Source organism: Chionomys nivalis, chromosome 22, assembly GCF_950005125.1.
Source record: "Chionomys nivalis chromosome 22, mChiNiv1.1, whole genome shotgun sequence".
NCBI lineage: Eukaryota > Metazoa > Chordata > Mammalia > Rodentia > Cricetidae > Chionomys > Chionomys nivalis.
This window is the reverse complement of record NC_080107.1, coordinates 39,205,955-39,228,437: the sequence shown is the minus strand read 5'-3', so window position 1 is coordinate 39,228,437 and position 22,483 is coordinate 39,205,955. Positions and strand designations below refer to the sequence as shown.

The 22,483-nt window shown below is 46.0% G+C and overlaps 1 protein-coding gene across 10 annotated transcripts in view; it reads left to right on the top strand.

The window, feature by feature from the left end:
- Cacna1b (calcium voltage-gated channel subunit alpha1 B) overlaps nucleotides 1-22,483 on the top strand; it is a 166,727-nt gene that overhangs the window by 95,482 nt on the left and 48,762 nt on the right. For all 10 annotated transcript variants that reach the window (XM_057754975.1, XM_057754972.1, XM_057754967.1 and 7 more), the window contains 4 exons: nucleotides 15,829-15,955; nucleotides 18,857-18,986; nucleotides 19,322-19,381; nucleotides 20,733-20,839. In XM_057754975.1, coding sequence (XP_057610958.1) covers nucleotides 15,829-15,955; nucleotides 18,857-18,986; nucleotides 19,322-19,381; nucleotides 20,733-20,839 — 424 coding nt within the window. The remainder of the gene's footprint in view (nucleotides 1-15,828; nucleotides 15,956-18,856; nucleotides 18,987-19,321; nucleotides 19,382-20,732; nucleotides 20,840-22,483) is intronic.

Below are 22,483 nucleotides of genomic sequence, written 5' to 3'. Positions count from 1 at the left end.
TCTGTGTGGGTTTTCACAAGATGGTCAGTGAGTTCCTGATAGGGAGACTTGGTGAATATGGGCTCTTTCCAGAGGTTGGGGGTCAAGTAGCTGTAGGTCTTGGAGATGACATCAAAGGTGGCCTTGGAGAGGTTGCCAAAGTAACAGTATAGACCTAACTCAGTGTTTCTCAGCTTGTGGGTCGTGACCCCTTTGGGGTTCCATTTCAGCTGTCCTGCATATCAGATATCTACATTATGATTCATTAAAGTAGTAATATTATAGTCATGAAATAGCAAGGAAATAATTTTATGGTTGGGCGTTACTGCAGCACGAGGAACTGCATTGAAGGGTCGTAGTGTTAGGAAGGGTAAGGACCACTGGCCTAACTGGTGTGTAGCAGTCATCAACATCGGTCAGCAGCAGCAGCTTCCTGGACAGAGGAGCAGGGACGAGGCCAGTGGCTCTGGGGGCAGAGATAGGGCACAGTAGCACAGAGACACAGTGGTCTGTCACTTGACATGGGATGGCCAGTCTTGTTTCCCCAATAGCCTCTCCCCATAGGGATAATGAAAAGCTTTGGCCAAGGTGATGACCCCTTTAAAAGATGCTGGCTACTCTCTTGGAGCATTTACCTCCAGGACCGACATGATCATTAGGGTCCCCAGCAGTGGTACAAGCTTGTGAGGAGACTTTTGTGAAGTGGCTGGTGGTGATTGTAGCACCAGCTCACCCCAGCTCATGTCTGTGGTGCTCCTCTGGGCAAGAGGGGCCGCCGTGGGGCCGCTCTCTCCTCTCTCACTGTGTACAAAAGTCACACGGTGAAGCCTAGTGTGATTGCAAAGACTAAGACGGTCATACTTACATTGGAATGTGCTGTTGGATTCTATTATTCTTTTTCTAAGATTTTGGCCTGTTTCTTTAAAGTGAGGTGTGTACGGTGGTTTTATCATCCTGTGTTTAAGCATTGAAAGGTTAGGTTATTAATGCCATATAGTCATATCATGCTCAACCTCAGTACTCCATCCCTGAAAATTAATTGTTCCAACTATAGCCATTTTTTTTAAAAAATTGTATTTTGTCTTCCTGGTGTTAAGGACCAAACCTAGGGCCTTTCACGTGTTAGACAAGGAATTCATTACCGTTCTCACTTAAAATAGTTTTTAAAAATTACAATGTTGCATGCTAACTGAACCCCATGGTTTCATAAAATATGATGAAAAAACTTCCAGGTCAAAAAGTATCATGTTAGGGCATAAAACATAAATTTTTCTGATCACTGGTTAAAATAGCTATTAATAACAATTTGGATACATCTCTTTGCAAAAACATTCTACCTGATTCTGATAATCTGCCACTGGAATTTGGACTGCTACCTGTGAGTTTTTCTCTGCATTACTCTGTTAAAAACATTATATGATGTTCGGGGTGGGCATACCCTTCTACATGAACATCAGGCAGTAATGATGACAACATTGTAGTGATACAGTTTCCTAGAATGCTGGGCATCATAAAAGGTGAGGATGTGGACTGGGGAATTTTCCTCAAGTCAGGAGGCGGCCTGTGGAATGTTATTAGTTTATAAGAAGAATTGGAGTGTTTTGCTGGTCATTGCTGTGGCACAATCTTTAAGTGTTTGGTAGAATTTTGTAAAGCTCTCTTACGGACTTACATAATGGTGTAGATCTTTGTATACTGGTCTGTTTATTGTCTCTTGAGATGAGCTTAGTAAATTATATTTTCCTTTTAAAAATTACCCATTTAGGGACTAGGGAGATGGGTAATTTGGTAGAGTTTGTCCCACAAGTGTGAGGACATTAGTTTAGATCCCATGGAAGATGGCAGGCCCAGCAGTGAGCCTGTAAGCTCAGGACTGGCAGAAGATAATCCTGGGGCGTGCTGCCAATCAAGCTAGCTCACTAGTAAACTCCAGGTTCAAGAAGGGACTGTCTCCCCAAATGAGGTGGAGAGAGATGAAGGAAGATGCCTACTGTTGACTGGTGGTCTCCATATGCACGCCTTTACGCATGTGTACGCATGCATATGTACACACCAAACAGTACGTTTAGTCTAGGGTTTTTAACTTACTTACATAAACTTACGCAAAGCATTGACTTAAGTTCTTTTCTTTTGATTTTTTTGTTTGTTTTCAAACAGGGTTTCTCTGTGTAGCCCTACCTGTCCTGGAACTCTCTTTGTAGACCAGGCTGGCCTCGAACTCACAGAGATCCTCCTGCCTTTGCCTCTAGAGTGCTGGGATTAAAGGCGTGCACCACCACCATCTGGCCTTAAGTTCTTTTTCCTTAATTTCCTTCTTTTTTTTTTTTTTTTTTTGGTTTTTCGAGACAGGGTTTCTCTGTGGCTTTGGAGCCTGTCCTGGAACTAGCTCTTGTAGACCAGGCTGGTCTCGAACTCACAGAGATCCGCCTGCCTCGGCCTCCCGAGTGCTGGGATTAAAGGCGTGCGCCACCACCGCCCGGCTCTTAATTTCCTTCTTGTTTAATGTTTTTTCCCCCTTATCATTTTTAGAATTCTGAGCATTTCTCTTTTTTTTTTCCTTGATTAGATCAGATTAGTTGGTGGCTTGTATACTTTGTAATCATTATAAAATAAAAATTAATATTATAATTCATTTGTTATTTCTACCATAATTTGTTGTAAAAATCATTGTTTTCCATTTTTGTCATTATCTTCCTCTTTTTTGTTTTATTTTGTAGTTGTTACTTTTCTAACTTCCTAAGTTACTCAGGCTTGACGTATTTTATCTCAAACATGTATTTGTAGATCCTTCCAAAGTCTTTACATAAAAGTCACAGATGAATAATTTAATTTTTTCAGTTTTTATTAATTTTTTTTTTCATTTCTTGGTTGTGATATTCAGTGCTACAAATTCCAAAGCTCACATTTCTTCCAAGGCTGGGATTGTAGACTGACATAGCACAATCAATTTTAGTTTTCTTTTTCATGTGTCCTTGTCTGGCTTGGGTATCAAAGTAAAAGTGGACCCATAAAATGTTTTGGATCTTCTGGGATTATTCCCTCTGCTAATTTCTGGAGTAAATTATGTTGAACAGAGTACTAATTGTCCTCTAAGTATTTGGTAGAAATTATTCAACAAGCATTTTCATCTGAGTTTAAGTTAGTACCTACTGGGTTATGTTCCTGGTTTCATTTTGGATGACTTTCTTCTTTCTGCTTTTGCATATCATTGAAGTTGCTAATTTTATGTGTGTATAGTAGGCCATAGTTGGTCCCTTTTTATCCTTGTGATGTGTTCAGGCTCCGACCACGTGCCTTTGATGGGCATGTATTGTCCTCTTTTCTTTCAAGTTTGTTAGGTTTTGTTCCATGGCCCAGGATATAGACCATAACAGACGTTTATGATAGTTGGGAAAGACTATGTGTTCTGCTGTTGCTGGGTGGAATGTTGTGTAAGGGCCAGCTCCATCCTGTTGGTTGGCCTTTCTGTGTTTGTCAGTTGTTGAGAAAAGGATGCTCAAATCTCTGTAGCTAACGCTGGATCTAAGCTTCCTTTCCTTTCACACTGTAAGTTGTTACTCTCACCTTTGTGAGTTGCTATTAGATACGAACACATTTGTGGTTTGTCCTTTTGGTATAACAGCCTCTTTATCGTTGTGCTATGCCTTTCTCTGACCGGGTAACTTTCCTTGGTTTGAAGTCTATCTTATCTTGTAGTAGCATCTTTGCTATTTTAAATAATATTTGCATAGTTGATCCTTTTTACCTTTCCATTTCAGGCTAGTTGCACAGTTGTATGTGAAGTGAATGTCTTATAGACAGCATGTGGTTGGGTCATGGTTTAATTCACTGGAAATTCTTTTATTTGGCATTATAACATTTACATTTAATGTAATTGTTGGTAAGATTAGAGCTTAAGATTATTATTCAAATTTTTGTTTTTTATCCTCTCTGATTTTTTATTTCTCTAGTTTAATTTTTCTGCCTCTCTTGGAGGCAGGAAATGTATTTTAAAGTCCAATTTGTTTGTCTGTAGTACTTTCAAGTGTCTATTGTATATGGTAATTGCTTTAGTTATTTTATTATATAACTTACCCCAGTTTACTCATTCTGCCAGTTTGAAAACAATATAAAATTTCTCTGTGTATACCCCTCTCATTTATGATAATAGCATTCTTAAATTTTTCCTCTGCACAAGTTTAGAATATCAGCAGAATGTGTTTGAATTTTTGTTTCATCTGTCAACATAACATAGAAGCTGAAGAGAAGAAGGGAACTGTTATATTTAATCATTTTTCTCTTATTATTCCGTCTTCCTTTCTGGTATTCTATATTCTCTCATAAGTTGTCTTTGTGTGGAAGGCTTTCTTTAGCTATTCGTTGGGGAAAGATCTGCAGGTGGCAGATTCTCTTTAATTTCCGCATCCAAGAATGTCTTGATGTTCCCTTGGTTCCTGAAGGATATTTTCCCTGGGTCTAGAATTCTGGGTTGACAGTTCTTTTTTTTTCAGCACTTGAAAAAAACGTGTGCCTCTTCTGAGCCCATGGTTTCTGATGAGAAATCCACTGTCAGTCGGGTTGTTTTCTTCCGATAGGTAAGATGCCCTTCCTCTCCCGCTCCTCAAGGGTGTGTTTGTCTCTGTATTTCAGAAGTTTGAGTACAATATATTTGGATGTGGACTTCTTCAGATTTATCCTGTTTGGGGTTTGCTTAACTTCTTGAATCTGTAGGTTAATGTCTTTTGCAAAATTTGGAGCTATTTCATCTTTTATGTCTTTGGAGTGCCTCCATAGTTCTGCTTCTCCCTTTTCTTATTCTCAGACTCTGGTGGTATGAATGCGCCATCTTTGGCTGGGCTCCCAAAGCCTCTTGGGCTCTATTGGTTTCTTCTTTTTTTTTAATTTTTTTTTTTTTTTTTTTTGGTTATTGTTTTTCCAGTATGTTTTCTCCCCGTTGATCAGGTTGGGTAATCTCTATTTTCTTCTAGTTCACGGATTCTTTCCTCTGTGTCCTCCATTCTATAGTCGAGCCTGCCCCGTCTGTCACGGTTTTCATTTTAGTTACTATGTTTTTTAATTCTAAAGTCCTCGCCTGCTTCTTCAGGTCTTCTCTTTCTTTGCTGAGATTTTCTACTTTTTGTTTGCTTCAAGTTTTTTGTTTTTCAACTGTCAAGAATTTCTGGGATGTTGTTTTAAATTCTTTGTCAGATAGGCTTAACATCCATTTTCTTGGGGCCTACTGGTTGGTTTTTTGTTTTATTTTGTTTTTGTTCAGGTGGATTTCCTGGTTCTTGGTGTGACAAATAATGTTTTTATTGAAACATAGCTACTTTGGAATTATATCCTGAGCCTCTGAGTCTTGTTTAGGTCTTCTGCTTCGGCTTGTGCTATGATATCCTCAAGGAGGAAAGTGGACAACTGCCTCGTTAGCTCCAGCTGAGGTAGGGAAGTAGATTCTGGCTTGGCTGCTATGGCATCAGTGGTAAACACCCTTCATTCTTGTCGGCCTAAGGTGAGCGCACAGTCCCTCAGCAGGTCTCTGCTGCTCCTGTGTGGCTGCCATGCACAACAGGCTGGACCCGACCACCACTGGCTGGAGGTATATGTGATTCCTGGCTTTCTACCAGCACTCCAACTCCAGCTCCAACCGGGGCTTTGGGTTGCTTCCAGGTAAAGGTAAAGATGTAGGCTTCTTCCTCGGTCTGTGCTGGTGTGAGTAGAAATAGGACTACCATTTTGTTTTGTTTTGTTTTGTTTTGTTTCTGTTGAGTTTGGCCATAGTAGAGCGATTGCTGACTGTAAGACCTGGTTTGCTAGGCTTGTTTCCTAGGCCTTTCACTGGGACTTTTTCAGGTCTGTGCCTGTCGGTGTTTATGGGTTCCAAGCCAAGTCTGGATATATGAGGCATACAATAAAACCCAGAAAAGGAAGCATTCTTATTGTGCTGCTCCTTGGTTCCAAGGTTCCATAGCCAAACTTCATTTTCTTCCTACTTCAAAATCTCTCTCCATTTATCTTGATGTGGTCCCCAAGGATCATGTCTGTCTGGGTGTGCTTCACCGGGTGGAGAGGGGAGGATACTTTAACTCCATCTTTCCAGAAGGTCACATCTTGAGTTAAGTTCTATATGTGGCATAAGGTAAAGATTAAGGATCTCTCCTGACCCCTGGGCCTTGCTAGATCTTCAATTGCTTCATTACCATTTGTTTAAAAAGGACTGACCCCTTTCTATTAAATTACTTTGGCACTTGTGTTGAAAGTCAATTGGTAGATGATACCGAATTTCAGAAAAAATTTCTGGAATTACATTTTTAATGATTAGTTCTGTCACATTGTTTTGTTGTTGTATATTAGACGTTCTAGTTTTCCCTGGGTTTGCCTGCTGCCTGCATAGCTTTCTACCCTTTTTAAAGCTCATTCCTTATTTGATATTTGTTCTCGTGATGCACTTTAGTCCATCTTTCCCACTTGCAGTACTTTCGGCCCCCGTTCCTCTGGGGGCTCCCTGCAATTTCTAAATTTATAGTTTAGTTTGATTATTTTTCTCACTTTCTCTCCTGAACTTGGTGAGCTGTCATCTCATCTCTCAGGTCTCCACCGATCTCCCCTGGGACTGTTAGGTCTGTGGCCCTCTTTCTCATTGGCAATTGGCTTGTGCATTGTATTCATCATTTCGTGTTTGAGAGCTGTTTTAACTTTCTTCCTCTTTACAGGTGTGTGGATGTAATATTTCCATTAGTTTCCGTTTTCTTACTATAGGAACCGTGCATATTGGAGACTGTTTCAGATAAGGATGCAGTAAGGACAGTCTTCATTGTACTGGTTTTGTTTTTTTCTTTCCTAGCAGTTGCATTTGGTTCTGTGGAGCACATGTTAGCGGTGTGGAACAGTGGGTTTGCTTTCTAGTTCAAGAGGTTCCCTTTATGTTGACGCAGTGGAATGTAGCATCTTTGTCAGGATTTGGGGTAGGGCTCTTCATTCTTCTAGCACTCAGTATACCAAACACCTCTGTTGTGCCCTTGACCTCAGCCCCCGAAACCACCAGCATACAGTGGCTCGCTCCCTCTTTGTGGTGATCCTCGTCTTCAGTAGCAGGGTCCAGGTGGCTTCCTTCAGGCCCAGGCACTTTCCACGTCCCCTGCTTTTAAGTTCCCAGGTGCAGTGGTCTGATTCACCTGGCCTCAGACCTGTTCTTACTATTATTTGTTAAGGATGGCACCTCTCTTCTAGGGCAGGCATCAAGTGATGTCCGAATCTCACGTCACCAGGACTCTTATACAGCCTCCTTCCCCCTGGTTTCTGCCTGCTTCTTCAGTTCTCAGTGTATCTTCCCATTTCCTGTTAGAGTCCAGACTAGACTGTTGCCTAGACAGTGCTAGTCTGCTTCGTGTCCCGCCCCACCCAGGACTATTCCTAGGAACATCCCTGCCCCGAATTCCCTGCCTCCCTGTTCCCCCATGAACCTGAAGACAGCCTAACTTGGTGAAGTCTCCCGCTCCTCTGAGACTGACAGGAAGGAACCCTGACTCTGCCGCCTGGGCCTGGACTCCTTCGCAGCCCCTGCCATGGCAGCCGTTACTCTGGGCAACGGGGCCTGACCTCTGCTCAGGCCCCGCCATGCTGCTGTTCTTCTGTCTGCGTGCTCATGGCGTTCATAAAGTTTAAGAACGAAGCTCTTACCTAAATGGCACTCCGAGTCAGTTCTTCCCTTGAGTTCAAACCAAGACCATTTACTCTGTGTCCAAGTTAATAGTTTTTTTGGTTTTGTTTTATTTGTTTTTAGATCTCCTCTATGTGAGAGATGTCAGGTAGGGACAACTTGGTTCTCTTTCCTTATTGACCGTACGGCTTGTGAAGGGCACAGGGAGAAATGGAAGTACAGAGGCTGCCACATCTGTGCAGAGTAGTCTCCTGCTCCTCAGCTGGATTTATTTTATGTGTAAACAGTGCTCTCCCACTGACCCACACCTCCAGAATTCTTTACCTTTTCTTTTGAGATAGGGTCCGAGGCTTTACCAAGTGGCCTGGGCTGGCGTTGACCACTCTTGAACTTGGGATTCTCCTTTTTCTATCTCCTGATATCTGTGACTTCAGGCCTGGGTCACCAGCAGCTCTGTCTGCATTCCTGATGTCCCTCCCTCCATCCTTCTGAGCCCTTTCTTTCTCTAAAGGCCTCTCTGCTTAAGTCGCTGTCATGGTCTTCCCCACTGTCTTTGCTCTGTGTTAGTTACTGCTCTTACCAGTGCCCTTGTCCTCCTTTCTTCTCTTCTCTGCCTTGTAATGTCCCTTCTCCACGTTTCCTTTTGATGTCCTCCTCTCAAGCTATTTGGGCTTTTCTACTTTGTGCATTTTAAGCTTCAGATTTCGCTCTTAAGGATTCTTTTGGTTATATAAACAAGCTTTTGAAGCTTGTTTTTGTTTTAAGTCTGTCAAGTTTCATTGTTCCTCATCTGATTCATCAGTGTGGTTTGAATTTCCAAACAGCGGAGCTTCCTCTCAGGGGTGCCCAACCTGTGGCAGTGGCTTAAGATAGCAACGAACATGGCCCAACTAGAAACTGCAAACTGTACTTAGATCAAGATGAGGCTTCTGTGGGGAGGGGGACCAGCCGACAGTTCTGGGCTGTGAACTGTAGACGGGGTGCTGCATTAGCAGAGGATTGGCTACTCCTGAACGCCTCTACTTGATATTTTTCACCGTTCATTTGTTGGGTTCATTATTCCTTCTTAGCTTTCATTACTTTTATATTTCAGATCGTGTTTTGGGTTTCTTCCCTCCCCTCTTCTGCTTGAAGAACACATTTCCTAACTCTTTTTTAAATGGAGTTTGACAGTGAGACTTTCTCTGGATAACCTGTATTCCGGCATTGTTGTGAAAAATGGTTTTCCATTGTATGGCATTCTAGCTGCTGGTTATTTTCTCTTCCTATTGGGACTGTTATTCCATTGTCCTCTGCCTCCTGTTCTGTTCAGAAGCCAGTTGTTAATTCAAATTATTGTTCCTTTGTATAGCTTTCTCATTTATCTATGGTTGCTAAAATAAAACCATTTTTATTTTGGAAAATTGAAATGTATGAAAAGTAGAGACAGGCATAATGAACCCCCATGTTCCGTTCCTCGCCCTTAGCGCTGCTCTCTCTGCAGTCTCGTTCCAGTTGCTTCTTGTTTTCTTCTGTATCGTGTTCAGAATAATCACGCCAGTAGGCATCGCAATTAGGGGTTTAAAATAATCATAGTAGCTTTATTGCACTGAATGCTGATAGTAATTCCTTTATTTTGCTCATTACACATTCCAAGTTCAAGTCATACAGTTGTCTCAGAAATAACTTTTTATGTGGTTTTCTTTGTATCGTTATCCAGACAAGGTTCATTCATTGGATTTTTTTTTTTTTTTTAAAGTCTGTCTAAACTTCTACCCTACTAAGCATCTCTCTTGTCTCCCTTGTTTATCCGCTGGGTGGAACTCCCCATAAGCGGTGTCAGGTGTCTGTCATGTGGTACCTGTCTCTGGCTGCACCACACTCTGCTGACTGGCGGGGGTAGACTGGGCTTCCGGACCCCAATTCCTCTGAAACTGTCTTGTTGGCAACTGCATTGTTTTAGGAGGTTTGGTAGCTTCCTTGGCCTCTACCCGGTAGGTGCCATTGCTATTCTGTGAGAATCGAAGGATGTCGTTAGACGCCCGATATCTCCGTGTCTAGAGACCTGGTGGTGAAAAGAGCTCCAGTGATGACCGCCTGGCCCAGGGCAGCGTCACACCTGCCGTCTCCATGGGTGATGTAAGAACAGAACGGTGGGTTAAGACGAAGCCTTTTCTTATAAAATTCCCCATCAGCCTTTTCCCATAGCGCCAGTGACAAGGATGATTGTTACTTGATGTGCGATTTCAGTAAGGGTCACGGATTTCCATTATATCTCCTGTATTTATCATTGAGACTTTCACTGGGGGGAGGGGAGGATCATTGCCCATGAAATACTTGGTTACCTTGAAATATGTTTTGTGTTTGTGCTGAGAAAGAACGTGCTTATTTGTGTTCACTTACTTATAAAATCTCAGAGTAACAAATCAGGATCTTAGCAACTAATCCAAATCAATGAGAAATATTATTTTGAAATTTTAGATTTTAGTGTATTTGATGTGAAGTGAGGTTTTTGATATTCCTGTTACTTTTGGTGTTTCAAGTTTTCCCATTTTGGCCCAGGGAGTCCCTTTACATTGGGCTTTTGCCCTTCTCACACAGAGGACATTTATACAGATTCCTCACTCTCCTGTGTAGCATATTCCAAGGGCCATTTTGTACGTCTCTCCCAGAAAACCATGTATTGAATACTGCTGCTATGGCCAGATTCCCCTTCCCTTCCTCAGGAAGCTCTGGCTAAGAACTGTGAGAATGTGTGGGTGCTCCCCTCCCTAGGGCAGCCCTGGGCCAGCCAAAGGAGTCTTGCATATTTTGCGCACCAAGCCCTGCAGCTGCAGGCCAGGATGACCTGCAGGGTTACTTGAGAGCCCAGAATGCTTTTGCTGGACTCATCTGAAATTACACCCCTGCTTGGTCCCTTTACATCTCTGTCCATTTTCACTTCCTTCTGGTTGCTTCTCTGGACCCTCACGCAGACGCCACAGTGATAAATCATGACCTGTGGTCTTTGCTATTGAGTCAGTCAGTCTCAGTCATGTTCTCCAGATCCTTCTGTGGCGTTGGGAATGGAATCTAGGGCCTCACACGTGTTAGACAAACTCTGCCTCTGAGCTGTACCCCAAACCTGCTGCTGGCTTCTTTCATAGCTGTTAGACTTTAGTGTTTAGTGTTGTTGTTTGTTTGTTGTATGTTTTGAGAAACCTGTCACAAGTATGCTGTCCTTACAGTTCAAACATAAGATTTATTTCTAACTTCTTTAGTTTTGTATTCTCGTTTCTTTTATCCTGAAAATTTTGTCTTTTTACTTTGGTTTTTCTTTTTTTCCAGAATGGTATTTTTTGGTTTTTGTTTTTTATCTTTTAAAAAAATTCTCTCCCTCTTTCCCTCTCTCCCTCTCTCCCTCTCCCCCCTCCTCTTCCTCTTTCTCTCTGTATTTGGGTATAGGGGTGTGTGTGTGTGTGTGTACCTGAGGGCCAGTGTCCTTAGACTCCAGAAGAGGACATTGTATACCCCTGGATTAGAGTTACAGGCAGTTATGAGCCACCTGATGTGAGTGCTGAAAACTGAACCTGGGTCCTCTTTCTTAGCTGCCAAGTCACTCTCCAGGCTCAAAGATAGTGGTCACCCAAGGAATGCTGAGAGTGGAGACATAGTCTTCTCCAGGGAAGAGCTCACCAACTGGTTAGCCGATGCCAGATGGTCAGCCCTGAAAACACACATACATAACATCATATAGACTGAGCAGGTTAAGAATGTAGTTGTATATACGTATCCATATATGCTGTAATAACAGTTAATGAAAAAGATCATAGATTTGAAAGAGAGCAATGAGGGGCATCACGGCAGGGTCTGGAGGGGAAACGATTAGGGAGAAATGATGTAATTACATTACAATCTCCAAAATTAAAGAAAATTTCTATTTGCTAATCTTTTGTTCCTTTATAAAAATTTAGGCAAAATTTTAATCTGGTGACCATGTTAAGCCACAGAAGTGCAAATAAATGCTCTCCTTACTCTCCTTACTCATAGAAGTATTTCTTTGGACTAAACTGCAGGATTTGTGAACACGTGTTCACACACATGCACACACTTTTCGAGATAGAATCTCACCATACTGGTCTCTAATTCTCCCTGCAGTGCGGCTGTCTCACAGCTGAGATATAAGGAGCCTGACATGTCTGAACCTACTTCCGCCTCTGAGCACAAAGACAGACATACATCACCATGCCTGGTCATTGTCTGAGCCTACTTCCGCCTCTGAGCACAAGGACAGACATACATCACCATGCCTGGTCATTGTCTGAGCCTACTTCCACCTCTGAGCACAAGGACAGACATACATCACCCTGCCTGGTCATTGTCTCACTTTTGATTGATGGGATCTTTAAAGTCCATGACACAGTTACCAAATGTGAAATTTTTATTTTAATCTTTTTGACTGTTACTATGATTTCTAATTTAATTGTGCCATGATTAGGATATTGACCTGTGAAGCACGATTCATAAAAACTCAGAGAGTGAAATTGGGGTTCAGTCTGAAGATCCAAAAAACAAAACAGCCAGCCACTGGCTCTTACTTTGATGTCAGTCTGAAATGGCGATCCTGCCTCCAGGAATCTCAGAATGAGACTGTGACTGAGAGCTGTCTCCTCCTGTTTTATAATCCTCTCTGTTCTGGGATTAAAGGCGTGCACCACAGGGATTAAAGGCATGCACCACCCAGTTTCTATGGCAACTAGTGTGGCTCCTGGGATTAAAGGTGTGTGTTATCATTACCTGGTCTGTAAGGCTGACCAGTGGGACTGTTTTACTCTCAGGTCTTCAGACAGACTTTATTTATTAAAATACAGTTGAAATGCCACCTTCAGACCTGTATGATAATTTCACTTGAGGTTCGTTGATAATTCTCCAAAGCGTAGCTCTTGGTTCTTTATATCTTAAGCTATTTTTTTTTTTTTTGTAAGCACGTGATCATCAAGCAGTGGCCTGTGTCCTGTTTTACTCAACTTCCTTATCATTGCTAGTCAGCATTTTTCAGGATCACTTAAATAGAAGTTGTCATTGTTTATCTAGAGAGACAATACTTAGATTTTCCAGTTTATTGGCATACTGCTTTTTTGCTGTAACATGATTTATGTTTTCCTGAAAATTCAATAGGCCCCTTGGAAAGGAGGGGTCCATATAACTGCAAAGAACAGGAATGAAACAAGAATAGTCTGTAAATTACAGCAGGTTTCTTCTCCATGGCGTTGGCACCCAGAGTGGAGATCAGTTAGAACTCCTATAGCTGGGGCTCCTGCAGGCTGCAGGACTGGATGTGGGGGATGGACTTACTGCCAAGGGAGCCTGGTCTCTTCTGTACCCCGGGACATCTGTCTGTGCCGCAGACGTGCTGATGGCTCTTTCCTTGGGACTCAGACACCATTGTCTTTAAACTCAGTCTCTCCACCGTTGTCTCTGTGAAACAGTAGTTTCTGCTGGAATTTCGTTGCTGAGTGTGGCAAATGGGAATTGGTCTCAGAGAACATATGGGTGGACACGTGGGCTCTTGTTTCTTCCTGCCAGAGAAGTCTGCTCTCGTCCCTTACGGCACTGATCATGGTTTCTTCAGACAGACTGCACCTGTGTTTCCTCAGCTGTCACAGGGCCTGGGGGCGGCAGTGAATAAGTTCCAGAGTTTTATTGCTTGAAATTTTTTTGAGAAGATTCACTTTTTATTTCTCAGATTTTATATTTGTCATCTAAAAAAAAAAAATCTAAATCTGAAGTCGTTGGTGGTGCCAGTTGATTGACTGCCATTTCTACCCATTTGGTTGTGGTGGCCTTGTTTCCTGTGTGTGCATTGGCCTTCCTTCCTTCCTTCCTTCCTTCCTTCCTTCCTTCCTTCCTTCCTTCCTTCCTTCCTTCCTTCCTTTCTTTTATTTAAAATGTGATTACTGTTAACCTTCCCTTTCTCGCCTACAGTGTGAGGTCTTTACCTCCTACAAAGGACTCACTGGCTTCTCACTTTGATTCTAAGTCAGCATCTAACCAATGCTGTGCCAGATGAATAGGAAAACGGACTTAAATTATTTTAAAACTCTCTTAGCCTATAGAGATTCTGTGTCCCAAACACGGTTAGTTTTCGTCAGGAGGACTTACATGTCCCCTCCCCAGCAGCCCAGTCTTGCTCGGGGTAGCCACTTCTGGAAGGTGATTTGAGGAAGGAGGCCATTTCTGCCCTGTCTTAGAGTGAGTGCCATGCTTGGAGATCGCATTTCAGCACCCGTGGTCATTTCCCCACACAACCATTCCTTGGGTCAGTCTAGATTTGGGCCTGGAGGGAGGAAAACCACCTAAGGTAGCTGGGACACAGCTCTTGGAGTCTGGCTCTCTTCCTGCCCCACCCACTCTGCAGCTGACTGTTCTGCTGAGCGTCCTGTTTTTCAGTATATCGACTTGTTAGTCAGAAGTCTTGTTTAAATAACCCACTTTCAAGAGTGGATTTCATAGCCTGTGGAAGCTTTCATCCTGACCTTTTCTCTTGGTTTGCTCCCTCCGAACCCTATCATGGACCCCCCCTTTGCTGTCTTTCAATATCATGGCCTCTTTTCACTTTGTCACTAGTCGTTATTACGCGCATGTATCTATATGTTTGTAATTTTCCCATGATTTTGTTATGGCAGTTTTTTTCTCAGTAGTAGTTCCATCCAGGCTCTGGTGTGTTTATTTCATTTCTTTCTAGTAATTTAGTTCTTCGACTCCAGAATGGTTCTTTTCCTCGTTTATTTCCTCTTGGCTTTGCTGTATTTCTAAGGGAGGAGTTAAAGGCACAACATTAAAATACTTCTTTCTTTAAAAGTATGTGCTCATTATGGAAGCATTTTCTAAATGTTAAAAGCTAAAAAATAGTTGTTGCCAGAAGCTACTCATGCCAGGTCTCCTTGTTCTGTGTCCCTGTGTGGTGCCTCTGTGGTGACAGGGCTCCTGTGGGACAGCCAGCACGGTGCTCATGGCTCCCCTCTGACCTCACTAGATCACATACCTCTGTCCTTTAAACTTACATGCTTTCAGTATCCTCCATGTATTTTTGTACATTACCTGTGTTTGCACGGTTTATAATTTTTCACTATTAAAGAACTTAACAGATTCTCTCTACCCTCAGAGATAATGTTGTATGAATTAGGATGTTGGAGGGTTAGTAAGTATTGCCAATTATTTCCTCAGAAGACGATGTAACTTGCATCTTTGGCAGGAAAATTTGATGGTGCTTGTTTCAGTGCATTTGCTTTAAAGCACTTGCAGACGGGTGGTCCTGGAGCCAAGCTCTGCTGTTTTGCTCTAGCTGTTCTCCCCTGCGTGTCAGTGGCCAGTGGTCAGGGAAAAGCTGGATTCTTTGGTCTCCACGGTGGGCTTTGGCATGAGCACCTCCGCTTTGGTTGCTCTTTAATATTGTCTTTGGTTTTATGGGTGGTCTTTAAAAGGCTAAAACGAATTCGGCAGTGGGAGGTGGCTCAAGTCACTGCATTGTCTCCTTTGATGTCTCTGAGGTCGTAGCCACCCTGCTATCCACAAGAATTGGAACAGTGTATTATTACAGCTAAAAATGAAGAACTGAGAGAGAGATATAGCATACCTGAAAAGGATGACACTCTGGGCTGTTATAACCTAAGGGAGCTGCGTTTATGGGCACAAAGATGGTGGGCGCTGAGAGAGCAGAGGGGACAGTGGAGAGGGAGCGGGACGAGTGGGAGTCAGGGAGGAGCCCGAAGAGCTGGGTCTACAAGTGGGGTGGCTGGCAAAACCTCTGTTCTCCAGAGCCCTTCAAGAGAAACCCCAGGTCAAGTGGAACTAGGGCTGGATGATGGGGCTCAGGGGTACTGCCAGGTGTATGGGTTCCCAGAAGTCCCCTGCCTCACTGCCCAGAGATCTGCCAGGCAGAAGGAAGGGCTCCCTAGGCTCTGGGAGGCATTGGTGTCCATATCAAGGGAGTGGTACCACCATGGCGCCTCTCACATAGCAGTGTAGGAAGTGAGCAGGGCCTGCTCAGATGTGTCCGGTCATCCTCTCTCTCTCGTTTGGTGGTGGATCATGTTCTGCTCAGTAAAGCATTGATCTTAGCCAAATATCCTTCCTTGCCTGGGGATTTGGTAGCCCACCTTACTTGCCCATGGTCTGGAGCTGGGAGAGACCCATGTGTCATGGCTTTACGTGTGGACATCCCCTAATTTTGAGGCCCTGTGTCCCTGTAGGTGGTAATGTGGACCTGGAAGGCCAAGCAGAGGGCAAGAAGGAGGCAGAGGCTGACGATGTGCTAAGAAGAGGCCCCCGGCCCATCGTTCCATACAGCTCCATGTTCTGTCTCAGCCCCACCAACCTGTGAGTCTCCTCAGTGCCCACGGCCTGGGTTTGTCCTGCCTGTGTCTCTGCCGTGAGTGTGTGAGCAGCTAGCCAGTGTGTATGGGTTGTGCGCCTTGGAGAGACTAATTCTATACATTATTGAACATTGTCTTTGCTCTATAGATGAAGATACAGAAGCACAAAGTTTCGTGCCCTGTATAGACACACAGCCACGTAGTCTTGGTGGTGGGGGCTGGGTCAGATGCCAGTTCCTCTCAGAGCCCTGCATCAACCTTCTTCTCTGCCATTGTGTTCATTGCCTCACACAGGGCCCTGTTTCTACGAGGCACACAGCTTGTTTCATTCACCCGCCCTCTGTTGCCATCGTACGTTCCTTCCCACGGTGGTCCTGACTTTTCATCCATTCACCATTTCGGTACTTTGTTAACCTAAACATTCACATGCAAACAGCATTGTATGTGCTGAAATTTGGTGATGATGAAGACAGGCAAGACTTGACTGTGTTTAAAGTATGTGGTCTGGTGGGAAGGACAAGCAAGCAAGACGAGGCAGTGACATATAAGATACGGGACAGTGATAAGCACAAGAAAGAAACGAGCGGAAGTGGTGGCTGGGCTTCTGTTATCACTACAACTAGTGGAGTGGTCAGGGCGGGGCCTCAGAGGGAGGAATGCTGCAAACACTGGAGGAAGGGGAGAAAGAACTCTCTGGGTAGAAGGGAGAGGTTAAAGCCCTACAAAGGCCAGCTGGCCAGAGTGGGGTGGGTGGGGAAGGGGTCAGAAGGCAGAAGAGCGACTGTCACTGCTCAGCTGCCTCTGCCCTCAGCTCTCCACACAGCTCCTGCTCTTCAATGCCCCCTTTCTTCCCCACCCTTTGTGTTTTCACTCAGCACCTGCTTACCGGGAGCTTACTCTGCTGGGCTTTCGGTTAAGGGTAAACGGTAACAGCGACATCCCTTTCCCCTGCCTCCTCGGAATGGCTGCCTTGGTGAGGCAGAGAGATGTAAGATGATAAGGTTCCGATGTTCTGGAGCAAGTGGGAGAAGGCTGGTGGAGTTGTCCTGGAGGGAGTGATGGCTCAGTGGAACATGAAGGGTGTCGTGAAGGATGTGCTCGGATGAAGTGGAGAGGACATTTATGATGGCCCAGAAGTCGAAGGCAGCTAGTTGGACGGATGTAAAGAGAGGCTCATTTTCAGCTGTCTTGTGGAGGGTTGGGCACAGTGGGACCGGTCTACTGCAGCTCAGTGCTGCCCACTGGTGGACGGATATGGAAAGGAGACAAGGGCCAGACGATGAGCTGTGACTTTGTAGTGAGGGTAGAGGCTTGAAAGTGAAGTGTGTGTGTGTGTGTGGGGGGGGGAATTTCAGATGCAGAATATGGTGATGGATTAGAGATGGATGGAAGGGAGGGACCGAGGCTCTATGAGCTTCCGTTTGCTGACAAAAGGCTGGGAAATCAGTGAGACCAGAAGTGTTTGGGGGAGTCTGGCTGAGCAGCTCTGGAGCTCTAGTCTGTGTGCTAGATCACACAGACGTAGGACGTCTGGGGCAGCTCATGGCCAGGTGAGCTGGGAGCACAGCTGAACAGAGGAGCTGTAGCTATGAGCTGGACGGCTGAGTTAGAAGAAGAGAGGGCTTGGTGGAGGAGTAAAAGGCTAGCAGGCTGCCTGGGACGTGGGAAGAGTAGCTCTGTAGGACGGGCAAAGGGTTACGGAGGAAGAGGGGAGAAGTGGGTACCTGAGAAGGTAGGCTTTTGACAGCAGATGTCGCTGGAGACGTTAGCTGGAGAAGGGACCTGGAGGGGTTGGTGGCAGGGGTAGACTTGCAGAGCCTGTTGGGTGCTGGTGATAGTAGAAGAGACGTCTGTTCCACTTGCTAGGCCCGTGTTGTTCTTTCTTGTCTGCCACATGGGTTCAGCCATTGCGACCTGACCGGGTGGCTGCTTCACTACGTGACAGCTGAGGGGCTCTGGCTTCTTTATCTGTGCACTGCTCAGCAAGGACTGCTCATTAGAGTAGAGCTTCCATTACAGGGACTTGGCTTTCTCATTTGATGCACAGGAATGTTGAGAACCAGACACAGATCCTGGTCAGCTGACGTGGGCGGCAAGTACACAGTGGTGGCTTGCACTCCTCACAGGATCAGGCACTCTAAGCCAGCAGTGGCCTGCCTGCTGCCCGGCTGGTCCAGGCTGGTGACAGTGTTCTGCCTGCTGCCCGGCTGGTCCAGGCTGGTGACAGTGGCCTGCCTGCTGCCCGGCTGGTCCAGGCTGGTGACAGTGTTCTGCCTGCTGCCCGGCTGGTCCAGGCTGGTGACAGTGTTCTGCCTGCTGCCCGGCTGGTCCAGGCTGGTGACAGTGTTCTGCCTGCTGCCCGGCTGGTCCAGGCTGGTGACAGTGTTCTGCCTGCTGCCCGGCTGGTCCAGGCTGGTGACAGTGTTCTGCCTGCTGCCCAGCTGGTCCAGGCTGGTGACAGTGTTCTGCCTGCTGCCCGGCTGGTCTAGGCTGGTGACAGTGGCCTGCCTGCTGTCCAGCTCATGTACTAAAGAGCTCTCTTCACGGACCACCTCCTCTACGCCACCCCTCTGTTTACATGTCTGTGAGGGGCCGGCTGGTTCCTATCCTCTGCTCTGGGGCTACAGACAGAATACGACTGGATGGAGGCAGCTGTGCTCCCCAGAATGCTCTTCACAGGCATCAGGTCTGGCCTCGACCTGTATTTTGCTGATCTCTGACCTGAAATGCTTTTTCAGGAAACCCAGTCACAGTCACCTGGTTGCGGGCTCTTCACCACAGAAATAAGGGGCAAAGCTCCATTCTGATGCTGCCATGCTCTCCTGGTAGCCAACGGGCCCTTCTTGTGGGAGAGGTTGGCATACTCGGGTCTTGGCCTATGATGACCTGAACCTTGTCCTCATAGGCTCCGTCGCTTCTGCCATTACATTGTGACCATGCGATACTTCGAGATGGTAATTCTTGTGGTCATCGCTCTGAGCAGCATTGCCCTGGCTGCTGAGGATCCTGTGCGGACCGATTCTTCCAGGAACAATGTGAGTCACAACTACTGGGACACTGTGGGGCGCCACCAGACATATTCCCAGGGTCCACGGGATGGGGTGGGGCTGGTGTCCTATTTTCCTCAGACAACCTTCTTCCCTCTGGGGGTATTAGAACCAAAGATCTGGAAAAGCCTGTCTCCGTTAGCCCTTGTCTTGGTAACATGCCAGAGTCGGCAGGGCAGCCACCAAAGGACCCTTTCCAGAGGGATGTCCTGACACCGTTGCCAACTGGTTCTGCTCAAAGACCTGGGGGGAAGCTGGGGTCCTGCCAGTGATCCTGGCTCCAGATCCAGGCCTGCCTAAACTAATCTTACCTTTGGTTCTAGGCTTTAAAGTACATGGATTACATCTTTACAGGCGTCTTCACCTTTGAAATGGTCATAAAGGTGAGATGTAGTGACCCCTGCAGCTTCCATGGAGGCATGTAACGTGTGCTCCCGGGCATGTGTTCAGTCGGTCAGTGTGCATGTGTGAATGAAGTATTTTAATGACTAAAAGCCTTGCAAGCCACAGGGTCCCCAGTGTCATTCTGTCCCATGGGATACTGCTAGGGTACTTTGGTCCTGGTGTTCTTGACTTCTGAGCATGGGGACTTTGGGCTTTACTAAAAGTGCATGTGTGTGTGTGTGTGTGTGTGTGTGTGTGTGTGTACTTAGCCTCCTCTCCAGGGTTGCCACATAACCGCAAAGAAGGAGCCATATGACAAGGCACAGAATAAAGAAGACCTTAGGGAGAGCTGGTTGGAGTGCTGTTGGATGCTGCAGACTCAGTTTCTATAGGATCGAGAGATGTCCTGATAGGCTGAGAGCCTGCCATGTTATTACAGCTCCTGCTGTCTTTACAAGGGGCCCCGTGTCTGTGTCTGGCATACACTGGTGTTCCTTCAGTGCAGTGAACTACACACATGTGCACAAGCATCAGTGCAGCTGAAGGCACGTGTGCCCCGCAAGCTCGTAGTTGGTTCAGAGAGACTGCGCACAGCACACTTACAAATGGTACTTATACCTTCTGCTGCTCATGCACTCACAGGCTGTGAGGAAGGGGCAAGCTCACTCTGCACGTAAGGATGTTGAAAAGCAAAGATTGTGGTATTTTCTGAAAGTCACTGTAGCAGAAATGGCTCGGATCAGCTTGTTCTTTTCTCCCGAGTTTAACTTTCAGGTCTGGGCTGTGTGAGTTCTTGAAGGAGTGTGTCTGTTGCTAGAGAGGTAGGGGACGATGAGACAGCCTTCTTACCACAGCGGAGCTCCAGGAAAGCTTGGAACGTAAACAGGACTCAAGACAGGTATAGCCTTTCTAGGGACACTGAAGTCAAGGCCCTATTGAAGCCATTTAAGAGTGTGAGCCAGGGACTGGAGAGATGGCTCAGCAATTAAGAGCACTGACTGTTCTTCCAGAGGACGTGGGGTCAATTTCTAGCACCCACATGGCAGCTCACAACTGTCTAACTCCAAGATCTGACACCCTCTCACAGACATACATGCAGGCAAAACATCAATGCACAAAAAAATAAAAATAAATTATTAAAAAAAAAAAGAGTGTGACCTGTGTTGTGTCCACTCTCCCAGAGTGTATGTGGAGTGTGTCTGAGTTACACTGAGGTCATAGTGTACACAGTATGTAGTGTGTTCTGAACCATGTCCCAGTTCTCAGAAGTGTGTTCCTCCAGGGCTGGGGCCTGCCTCCGCCTCTCTCTTCCTTATGGACTGTACTCTAATGCCAGCTTATCCCCTTAAGATGATAGACTTGGGACTGCTGCTGCACCCTGGAGCCTACTTCCGGGACTTGTGGAATATTCTGGACTTTATTGTCGTCAGCGGAGCCCTAGTGGCATTTGCTTTCTCGTAAGTAAACCTTGCATGGCCTCTGGATCCTGTGGGTGTAGGCAGTGAGACGTGAGGTGGCTGGAGGATGCTCTGCAGCTCGAGCAGGGCTGCCCTGCCTTCTCCCCAGAGACCTCTGGATTGGGGGCACCTGCCTTGCTTCTTTGGAGCCTGCTTACCCACCCAGAGGTGTGCCCGACTCAGGGATTTACCCCAACTGGTAGATATCTTTGTTGGGATAGGAGACTGTTCTCTCTGGTTCCTGTGTTACTCTCCCTTAGCTTGGTGATAGTTGGGACTAGACCCTCCGTAGAGAACCTAGGTCAGGCCGGGCATAAGGTGAAAGAGGGGGAAATTGTGGAACGAAATTTAGAGGCAAGAATGACCCAAGGGGAGGGTCTCTGTTTCTCTGGCCTTGGGGGGACCAGTGGAGGACTGTGTTCCACTCCTTCAACACTGACTCTGCTCTCTCTGTCTTCTTGTTGCTGGACTCTGGTAGGAGCTTCATGGGGTAATGCCTCCCCTTCCCTCCACACTGCCTAACATCATGGCACGCCTCTGGCCCCATCCATCATGGCCTCATTCCTGCTCATCCACCGTCACCCTGTTTAGGCTGCATGCTACCTACTAGCCATCCCCAGGCCACCATTCCTGCCATGCCTCTGGGGACCCGTTGGGGGCTGGGCTGGGCTAGGCACAGTCAGCCCTTGGTAGGGAGGGCCTGTATGAGCAGGGTATCTGAGTGAGAATGTGAGAGCCTGTGGCATTGGCCTCGAGAACAGTGAGGGTTCTGGGGTAGAAGTTGCCAGTAGTAACCACAGCCCATGATGCCAGACATTCTGAAGTGCTTTCCCAAATGGCTACTCTCAGGAAATGCAGCTCTATTTTTTCTTCCCTCTATACAGCCCCTTTCCCAGTACCTCTCAGTGTCTCCTTCGGGAGTCTTAATGGACTCTCTGTCTATGACAAAGGATATGAACATTTTGCTAGAATATTAGCAAGGGCTCTGGAGAACTCCAGGCCGAGTGTCAGAGAGGCTTTGGGGGGTAGCAGGAAAAGAGTGGGACTCAGCCTGTGGTCTCTGAGCAAACAGAGATGGGAAGACTTGAGTCCAGAGAGTGGCTGCAGTCGACAGTTCTTAGAAGTCCCCCTCTTCCTCCCTGGATGGTCTGTGTCCTGGTACAGACAGAGGGAGGTGGCTTAAGGTGGGTGTTGGAAGTGTTGGGCGATAGAAGGGCAGGTTTTGTTGTTTTGTGTAACCAAGCCAGCCCAGGATAACCTCGCACTTACAAGCCTTATTTCTGAGCTTCAAGGACAATTTGATCTGATTCCAAGATGTGGGGCTGAGGAGAGGGAAGTGTGGGGACCATGTGTCTCCTTTCCTGTGAAGAAGGCCTGGGATATGCAGCTGCTTTCTGTTTGTCCTGGAATTTTGCTTGAACCCAAAGAAAGCCGTTTGGGGCAGACCCAGCCACACTGTAGGCCAGGCTCAGGGTTCTGGGTGGGAGTAATGTCTGAGCTGGCTAGGCTAGGGCTCCCTGTATGCAGGAAGTCTTCCCAACCTTGCAAGTCTTGCAAGCCTGGTCCCTGACTTCTGATTCTTGCCATCCCCAACCTCCAAGAGGTTGGGACAGCGTTTGCGTCTGTTCTGGTTTCCAAGATGGT